We start from the raw sequence: 10,165 nt of genomic DNA on the forward strand, positions 1-10,165 counted from the left end.
TTTTGAGGCCAAAAATGGGCATCAAAAATGCCATATCTCGGCTATCGTAAGAGCTACGACCTTGCGGATGGTCTCGTTGGATTCAAAATGACGAAATTAAGACAAAACCATCGGAATTTTTCCGATAGCTTCCATAGAAGCCGAGATATCGACCATCAAAGTTTGGGTTTTTTCATTTTTCGGGTATACCCCCCCGTATCGAATTTTTTCACCAAAAATTGATTTTTTTCGAAATCAAACTAAGTATACCAGCGTCTTATTTGGGTCACCTAGATTACGAAAACACCGGGTTATAACAGGATCCGAGCAGAACTAAGGGAATGAGAGCACTTTGAAAATCCTGAAAAGTCGTTTTCGACGTCCGTTTTTGAGGCCAAAAATGGGCATCAAAAATGCCATATCTCGGCTGTCGTAAGAGCTACGACCTTGCGGAGGGTCTCATTGGATTCAGAATGACGAAACTAAGACAAAACCGTTGGAATTTTTCCGATAACTCCCATAGAAGCCGAGATATCGACCTTCAAAATTTGGGTTTTTTCATTTTTCGGGTATACCCCCCCGTATCGAATTTTTTCACCAAAAATTGATTTTTTTCGAAATCAAACTAAGTATACCAGCGTCTTATTTGGGTCACCTAGATTACGAAAACACCGCGTTATAACAGGATCCGAGCAGAACTAAGGGAATGAGAGCACTTTGAAAATCCTGAAAAAGTCCGAGCAGAACTAAGGGAATGAGAGCACTTTGAAAATCCTGAAAAAGTCGTTTTCGACGTCCGTTTTTGAGGCCAAAAATGGGCATCAAAAATGCCATATCTCGGCTATCGTAAGGGCTACGACCTTGCGGATGGCCTCGTTGGATTCAGAATGACGAAACTAAGACAAAACCGTTGGAATTTTTCCGATAACTCCCATAGAAGCCGAGATATCGACCTTCAAAATTTGGGTTTTTTCATTTTTCGGGTATACCCCCCCGTATCGAATTTTTTCACCAAAAATTGATTTTTTTCGAAATCAAACTAAGTATACCAGCGTCTTATTTGGGTCACCTAGATTACGAAAACACAGGGTTATAACAGGATCCGAGCAGAACTAAGGGAATAAGAGCACTTTGAAAATCCTGAAAAAGTCGTTTTCGACGTCCGTTTTTGAGGCCAAAAATGGGCATCAAAAATGCTATATCTCGGCTATTAAAAGAGCTACGACCTTGCGGATGGTCTTGTTGGATTCAGAATGACGAAACTAAGACAAAACCGTTGGAATTTTCCCGATAGCTCCCATAGAAGCCGAGATATCGACCTTCAAAGTTTGGGTTTTTTCATTTCTCGGGTATACCCCCCCGTATCGAATTTTTTCACCAAAAATTGATTTTTTTCGAAATCAAACTAAGTATACCAGCGTCTTATTTGGGTCACCTAGATTACGAAAACACCGGGTTTTAACAGGATCCGAGCAGAACTAAGGGAATGAGAGCACTTTGAAAATCCTGAAAAAGTCGTTTTCGACGTCTGTTTTTGAGGCCAAAAATGGGCATCAAAAATGCCATATCTCCGCTGTCGTAAGAGCTACGACCTTGCGGATGGTCTCGTTGGATTCAAAATGACGAAACTAAGACAAAACCGTTGGAATTTTCCCGATAGCTCCCATAGAAGCCGAGATATCGACCTCCAAAGTTTGGGTTTTTTCATTTTTCGGGCATACCCCCCCGTATCGAATTTTTTCACCAAAAATTGATTTTTTTCGAAATCAAACTAAGTATACCAGCGTCTTACTTGGGTCACCTAGATTACAAAAACACCGGGTTTTAACAGGATCCGAGCAGAACTAAGGGAATGAGAGCACTTTGAAAATCCTGAAAAAGTCGTTTTCGACGTCTGTTTTTGAGGCCAAAAATGGGCATCAAAAATGCCATATCTCGGCTATCGTAAGAGCTACGACCTTGCGGATGGTCTCGTTGGATTCAAAATGACGAAACTAAGACAAAACCGTTGGAATTTTCCCGATAACTCCCATAGAAGCCGAGATATCGACCTTCAAAATTTGGGTTTTTTCATTTTTCGGGTATACCCCCCCGTATCGAATTTTTTCACCAAAAATTGATTTTTTTCGAAATTAAACTAAGTGTTCCAGCGTCTTATTTGGGTCACCTAGATTACGAAAACACCGGGTTTTAACAGGATCCGAGCAGAACTAAGGGAATGAGAGCACTTTGAAAATCCTGAAAAAGTCGTTTTCGACGTCTGTTTTTGAGGCCAAAAATGGGCATCAAAAATGCCATATCTCCGCTGTCGTAAGAGCTACGACCTTGCGGATGGTCTCGTTGGATTCAAAATGACGAAACTAAGACAAAACCGTTGGAATTTTCCCGATAGCTCCCATAGAAGCCGAGATATCGACCTCCAAAGTTTGGGTTTTTTCATTTTTCGGGCATACCCCCCCGTATCGAATTTTTTCACCAAAAATTGATTTTTTTCGAAATCAAACTAAGTATACCAGCGTCTTACTTGGGTCACCTAGATTACAAAAACACCGGGTTTTAACAGGATCCGAGCAGAACTAAGGGAATGAGAGCACTTTGAAAATCCTGAAAAAGTCGTTTTCGACGTCTGTTTTTGAGGCCAAAAATGGGCATCAAAAATGCCATATCTCGGCTATCGTAAGAGCTACGACCTTGCGGATGGTCTCGTTGGATTCAAAATGACGAAACTAAGACAAAACCGTTGGAATTTTCCCGATAGCTTCCATAGACGCCGAGATATCGACCTTCAAAGTTTGGGTTTTTTCATTTTTCGGGTATACCCCCCCGTATCGCATTTTTTCACCAAAAATTGATTTTTTTCGAAATCAAACTAAGTATACCAGCGTTTTATTTGGGTCACCTAGATTACGAAAACACCGGGTTATAACAGGATCCGAGCAGAACTAAGGGAATGAGAGCACTTTGAAAATCCTGAAAAAGTCGTTTTCGACGTCCGTTTTTGAGGCCAAAAATGGGCATCAAAAATGCCATATCTCGGCTATCGTAAGGGCTACGACCTTGCGGATGGTCTCGTTGGATTCAGAATGACGAAACTAAGACAAAACCGTTGGAATTTTCCCGATAGCTCCCATAGAAGCCGAGATATCGACCTTCAAAGTTTGGGTTTTTTCATTTCTCAGGTATACCCCCCCGTATCGAATTTTTTCACCAAAAATTGATTTTTTTCAAAATCAAACTAAGTATACCAGCGTCTTATTTGGGTCACCTAGATTACGAAAACACCGGGTTATAACAGGATCCGAGCAGAACTAAGGGAATAAGAGCACTTTGAAAATCCTGAAAAAGTCGTTTTCGACGTCCGTTTTTGAGGCCAAAAATGGGCATCAAAAATGCTATATCTCGGCTATTAGAAGAGCTACGACCTTGCGGATGGTCTCGTTGGATTCAGAATGACGAAACTAAGACAAAACCGTTGGAATTTTCCCGATAGCTTCCATAGAAGCCGAGATATCGACCTTCAAAGTTTGGGTTTTTTCATTTCTCAGGTATACCCCCCCGTATCGAATTTTTTCACCAAAAATTGATTTTTTTCGAAATCAAACTAAGTATACCAGCGTCTTATTTGGGTCACCTAGATTACGAAAACACCGGGTTATAACAGGATCCGAGCAGAACTAAGGGAATGAGAGCACTTTGAAAATCCTGAAAAAGTCCGAGCAGAACTAAGGGAATGAGAGCACTTTGAAAATCCTGAAAAAGTCGTTTTCGACGTCCGTTTTTGAGGCCAAAAATGGGCATCAAAAATGCCATATCTCGGCTATCGTAAGAGCTACGACCTTGCGGATGGTCTCGTTGGATTCAAAATGACGAAACTAAGACAAAACCGTTGGAATTTTCCCGATAGCTTCCATAGACGCCAAGATATCGACCTTCAAAGTTTGGGTTTTTTCATTTTTCGGGTATACCCCCCCGCATCGAATTTTTTCACCAAAAATTGATTTTTTTTGAAATCAAACTAAGTATACCAGCGTCTTATTTGGGTCACCTAGATTACGAAAACTCCGGGTTATAACAGGATCCGAGCAGAACTAAGGGAATGAGAGCACTTTGAAAATCCTGAAAAAGTCCGAGCAGAACTAAGGGAATGAGAGCACTTTGAAAATCCTGAAAAAGTCGTTTTCGACGTCCGTTTTTGAGGCCAAAAATGGGCATCAAAAATGCCATATCTCGGCTATCGTAAGAGCTACGACCTTGCGGATGGTCTCGTTGGATTCAAAATGACGAAACTAAGACAAAACCGTTGGAATTTTCCCGATAGCTCCCATAGAAGCCGAGATATCGACCTTCAAAGTTTGGGTTTTTTCATTTCTCGGGTATACCCCCCCGTATCGAATTTTTTCACCAAAAATTGATTTTTTTCGACATCAAACTAAGTATACCAGCGTCTTATTTGGGTCACCTAGATTACGAAAACACCGGGTTATAACAGGATCCGAGCAGAACTAAGGGAATGAGAGCACTTTGAAAATCCTGAAAAAGTCGTTTTCGACGTCCGTTTTTGAGGCCAAAAATGGGCATCAAAAATGCCATATCTCGGCTGTCGTAAGAGCTACGACCTTGCGGATGGTCTCATTGGATTCAGAATGACGAAACTAAGACACAACCGTTGGAATTTTCCCGATAACTTCCATAGAAGCCGAGATATCGACCTTCAAAATTTGGGTTTTTTCATTTTTCGGGTATACCCCCCCGTATCGAATTTTTTCACCAAAAATTGATTTTTTTCGAAATCAAACTAAGTATACCAGCGTCTTATTTGGGTCACCTAAATTACGAAAACACCGGGTTATAACAGGATCCGAGCAGAACTAAGGGAATGAGAGCACTTTGAAAATCCTGAAAAAGTCGTTTTCGACGTCCGTTTTTGAGGCCAAAAATGGGCATCAAAAATGCCATATCTCGGCTGTCGTAAGAGCTACGACCTTGCGGATGGTCTCATTGGATTCAGAATGACGAAACTAAGACACAACCGTTGGAATTTTCCCGATAACTTCCATAGAAGCCGAGATATCGACCTTCAAAATTTGGGTTTTTTCATTTTTCGGGTATACCCCCCCGTATCGAATTTTTTCACCAAAAATTGATTTTTTTCGAAATCAAACTAAGTATACCAGCGTCTTATTTGGGTCACCTAAATTACGAAAACACCGGGTTATAACAGGATCCGAGCAGAACTAAGGGAATGAGAGCACTTTGAAAATCCTGAAAAAGTCGTTTTCGACGTCTGTTTTTGAGGCCAAAAATGGGCATCAAAAATGCCATATCTCGGCTGTCGTAAGAGCTACGACCTTGCGGATGGTCTTGTTGGATTCAAAATGACGAAACTAAGACAAAACCGTTGGAATTTTTGCGATAACTCCCATAGAAGCTGAGATATCGACCTTCAAAGTTTGGGTTTTTTCATTTTTCGGGTATACCCCCCCGTATCGAATTTTTTCACCAAAAATTGATTTTTTTCGAATACAAACTAAGTATACCAGCGTATTATTTGGGTCACCTAGATTACGAAAACACCGCGTTATAACAGGATCCGAGCAGAACTAAGGGAATGAGAGCACTTTGAAAATCCTGAAAAAGTCGTTTTCGACGTCCGTTTTTGAGGCCAAAAATGGGCATCAAAAATGCTATATCTCGGCTATTAGAAGAGCTACGACCTTGCGGATGGTCTCGTTGGATTCAGAATGACGAAACTAAGACAAAACCGTTGGAATTTTCCCGATAGCTTCCATAGAAGCCGAGATATTGACCTTCAAAATTTGGGTTTTTTCATTTTTCGGGTATGCCCCCCCGTATCGAATTTTTTCACCAAAAATTGATTTTTTTCGAAATCAAACTAAGTATACCAGCGTCTTATTTGGGTCACCTAGATTACGAAAACACCGGGTTATAACAGGATCCGAGCAGAACTAAGGGAATGAGAGCACTTTGAAAATCCTGAAAAAGTCGTTTTCGACGTCTGTTTTTGAGGCCAAAAATGGGCATCAAAAATGCCATATCTCGGCTGTCGTAAGAGCTACGACCTTGCGGATGGTCTCGTTGGATTCAGAATGACAAAATTAAGACAAAACCATCGGAATTTTTCCGATAACTCCCATAGAAGCCCAGATATCGACCTTCAAAGTTTGGGTTTTTTCATTTTTCGGGTATACCCCCCGTATCGAATTTTTTCATCAAAAATTGATTTTTTTCGAAATAAGTATACCAGCGTTTTATTCTGATCACCTAGATTACGAAAACACCGGGTTATAAGGAAATCCGAGCAGAACTAAGAAATCGAGTATTTTTTCGACCTCATTTTTGAGGCCAAAGATGGGCTCCAAGTTTTCGATCTAATAAAATACATGTTAATTGTAAAAAACCGAAATTTTCGATTTCTCTCAAAAACTATACTTTTTTCAATTTTGATAATTATGTGCAAAACGTCCCTTTGCAAGGAGTATTTGACAGTTTTTAAATGAAAGCTCTATCTTTAATAACAAAAAAAGTTATGGAAAATTTTCGATCTAAAAAAGTACATGTTAATTGTAAAAAATCGAAATTTCGATTTTTCTCAAAAACTATAATTTTGATATTTATGTGCAAGGTGTCCCTTTGCTAGGAGTACTTGACAGTTTTTAAACGAGAGCTTTATCTTTAATAACAAAAAAGTTATGGAAAATTTTCGATCTAAAAAAAGAACATGTTAATTGTAAAAAACCGAAATTTCGATTTTTCTCAAAAACTATAATTTTTTCAATTTTGATAACTATGTGCAAGGTGCCCCTTTGCCAGGAGTACTTGACAGTTTTTAAATGAAAGCTCTATCTTTAATAACAAAAAAGTTATGCAAAATTTTCGATCTAAAAAAGTACATGTTAGTTGTAGAAAACCGAAATTTCGATTTTTCTCAAAAACTATAATTTTTTCAGTTTCTGATAATTACGTACAATGTGCTTTTTTGCAAGGAGTACCTGGCAGTTCTTAAATGAAAACTCTATCTTTAATAACAAAAAAGTTATGCAAAATTTTCGATCTAAAAAAGTACATGTTAGTTGTAAAAAACCGAAATTTCGATTTTTCTCAAAAACTATATTTTTTTCAGTTTCTGATAATTACGTACAATGTGCTTTTTTGCAAGGAGTACCTGGCAGTTCTTAAATGAAAACTCTATCTTTAATAACAAAAAAGTTATGCAAAATTTTCGATCTAAAAAAGTACATGTTAGTTGTAAAAAACCGAAATTTCGATTTTTCTCAAAAACTATATTTTTTTCAGTTTCTGATAATTACGTACAATGTGTTTTTTTGCAAGGAGTACCTGGCAGTTTTTAAATGAAAACTCTATCTTTAATAACAAAAAAGTTATGCAAAATTTTCGATCTAAAAAAGTACATGTTAATTGTAAAAAACCGAAATTTTGATTTTTCTCAAAAACTATAATTTTCTTAATTTTGATAATTACGTACAAGGTGCCCTTTTGCAAGGAGTACTTGGCAGTTTTTAAATGAAAGCTCTATCTTTAATAACAAAAAAGTTATGCAAAATTTTAAAACTAATAAAATTTGTGAAATTTCAGTTTTTCCACGTTTCAAGTTTTTTTTACAATGAGTGCGACAGAGATAAACTTATAAGCTACAAAGTCTACTCACAAGTCAGTTTTGACCCCTGGTGACTTTTTTTAAATTTTCTTACTAAAAACTGATTAAAAAGACTTAATCATACTATCCCCCTAGCACATTCCGTTCTACATTAATTATAAAAAAAAAACACGATATAGCTTGACTTGCCTTAATCCTAACTTCTTCTGACTCGTCTTGCATCAGTCTGATCAGTTTATCACAGACAGTTTCCAGTGAAACTTTCGGTTTATTCGCGGGTAGTAGTTCGGCGTAGAACAAACTGATGACAAGGGCGGGATTGGCCCTTCGACACCACCTTTAAACCAATTGGTCCTCGATTTGACCCCCAAATAACCTTGATATCATTGATTCCATAAATCCCTAATTAAATTCAAAATATTTCACAGACAAACTGCATGAATATTACATTTAAGGTGCTGCCATTTACTTACCATGCGTTTAATTAACTCCTTAATAAAATCCGTGAACATCAAGTCGGTGTCGTCGCCCAAACACTCCTGCATCATGCGGTATACCTCCGGAAAATCCAGATAAGGCCCAACCTTCTGGATCGTACTTTTACAGGCCTAAATGGGGTCCATGCATAAGTTAAGTGAGTAAAATGATCCAAAAAAGTCATACCTTGACAACATACACGTCTGGATCGCATAGATGCAAGAGTAAAGTGATGACGTTCCCTTGGATCTCACTCGATCCTTGAATGCCTCCAAATTGGTCTCCTGGCCAAGAGATGTTGCCAGATCTCCTAATAACTGGATCGAGGATCTTCTTAGACGTGGATCCTCTTGACTGAATAGCAACTTGATCCTCACTGCTGCGGTAACTTGAAAGGGATGGAATTTGTACCCTGGCAAACTGTTCAGGAGTTTCGAGAAGGATTGCAGGGACTCCAGGATCAGCTCACTTTCGTTCCTAGATAAGGAAGAATAGGTCGATCATTTTGTAAATGATTAAATTAAGATTAGAACCTTTCAAGGAACCTACAGTTGAGTAGCTCGTTGTCGAGTTATTTCTTCGGGTCCTATTTATTTATTAAGAAATAAATCCTGGAATAAAACTGAATTGACTTAGAAAATGGACAATATTGATAATGTGGACTAAAAACTCATTAAAATCCATATCGAGATTTGATCACCAGAAACAAAGTCTGTGATAATCACAGGAAAGCTTGCCGGTCAATAAAATCAATCAATTAATAAATTGTCACTGCCAAAATTAGATGTTTTATTTGTAATTCTCATGGTAGAGATTTATTCAAAGTAAGTATATGTAAACGGAATCCAGGTATTAGAGGTTTTTAAAGAAGAAGAGGGAGAAGAAGAAGAAGCAAAACAAGAAGCAGAAGAAACTTTGGGCTCAACTGCTTGTAAAAAATCAATAATTTTTTCCAGGCATTTAAAAAAGAGGAAGAAGAAGGAGAAGAGAAGTAGCAGTAGCCAAAGTGCGAGAGAAATGAAGGAGGGAAAGGGACAGACAATGAGACGCCCTTCAGGAGTGGAGGAAACCAGAGGGTAGTCTGTCCATTTTCCTCCCTCGTTTCCCTCTCACTCTCGTTACTGCTACTTCTCTTCTTCTTCTTCTTTTTCGACGGTGTCAAATACTCGGAAGAAGTTACTGATTTGCCAAACCTGCTATTCTGCCCATCATTTAGGCACCTTATAACAATAAATGTTTTTTTTTTGGACTTTTATTGTAATGAGATTTTTAGTCCCGAGGGTTCGTATGTCAAAGAAACCACTTATGTCGGGAAATCTCAGTTAATTCACCTCAGTTATGGGCTTAGTTTTAACACCTTTTAATAACAAAATAGATAACATAAATTGCTAGCCAAGAAACAGGACAGTTGTAACCTTACCTATTAATAATAAAAGCTCTGACCCGGATTAAAACCTTTTAACGGAACCACGGAGTCAAAAGCGCCATACTTCTTTATTAAATGGTGATAAACGAAGTAATAATCATAAGTATACTCCGAGCAGAAATGTAGGGTTTAAAGAATGTCATACATTTCCACAAATAAATAAAATATTTAAGACGCCCGAGATTCTAATAGAACGAACTATAGCAAAGGTAGAGGTCGTTCCGCTACATTATATATTTAAGAAAGAACTACGGGGTTTGAAGGGTTTGATACATTTTTTTAATTTTCAAAATTTTTATAGACACTTTTTGTTCCAAATTAAAAATAGAACAAAGTACAAAGAATAACATTTAACCGTAAAACGAAAAAGAAAGGAGTTATGGGAGGTTTTCGAAAAATTTGAAATTGAAAAAAAAAAAATTTTTTTTTGGCAAATCGATAGACCATTTAAAACACTTTTAAAGAATTTTATAAAACTTTTCGAAAAATGTACCAAAAAAAAGTTATACGCAAAAAGTCTTCCTCAAAAATGCAAAGGGGTATCCCTGGAAAATTCTGGACATCCAAAATCATCTCCAATAAGTTTTCTATTAAAACCGCCTGTTTGCTCTCTACATTGTCCTTGATCAAGTAGGTAAAGAAAGCGA

General features: G+C 37.8%; 1 protein-coding gene across 1 annotated transcript; it reads right to left on the reverse strand.

Annotated features, from left to right (window-relative positions):
* Positions 1 to 7,835: 7,835 nt before the first annotated feature.
* On the reverse strand, positions 7,836 to 9,301 carry LOC126742433 (uncharacterized). The gene is made up of 4 exons (XM_050449083.1): positions 9,273 to 9,301; positions 8,279 to 8,480; positions 8,089 to 8,223; positions 7,836 to 8,017 (listed from the first exon to the last, which is right to left on the reverse strand). The coding sequence occupies exons 1-4, from the start codon at positions 9,299 to 9,301 to the stop codon at positions 7,955 to 7,957; spliced, it is 429 nt and encodes a 142-aa protein (XP_050305040.1). The 3' UTR covers positions 7,836 to 7,954.
* Positions 9,302 to 10,165: the final 864 nt, after the last annotated feature.

This window comes from Anthonomus grandis, chromosome 11 (genome assembly GCF_022605725.1).
Source record: "Anthonomus grandis grandis chromosome 11, icAntGran1.3, whole genome shotgun sequence".
Classification (NCBI taxonomy): Eukaryota; Metazoa; Arthropoda; class Insecta; order Coleoptera; family Curculionidae; genus Anthonomus; species Anthonomus grandis.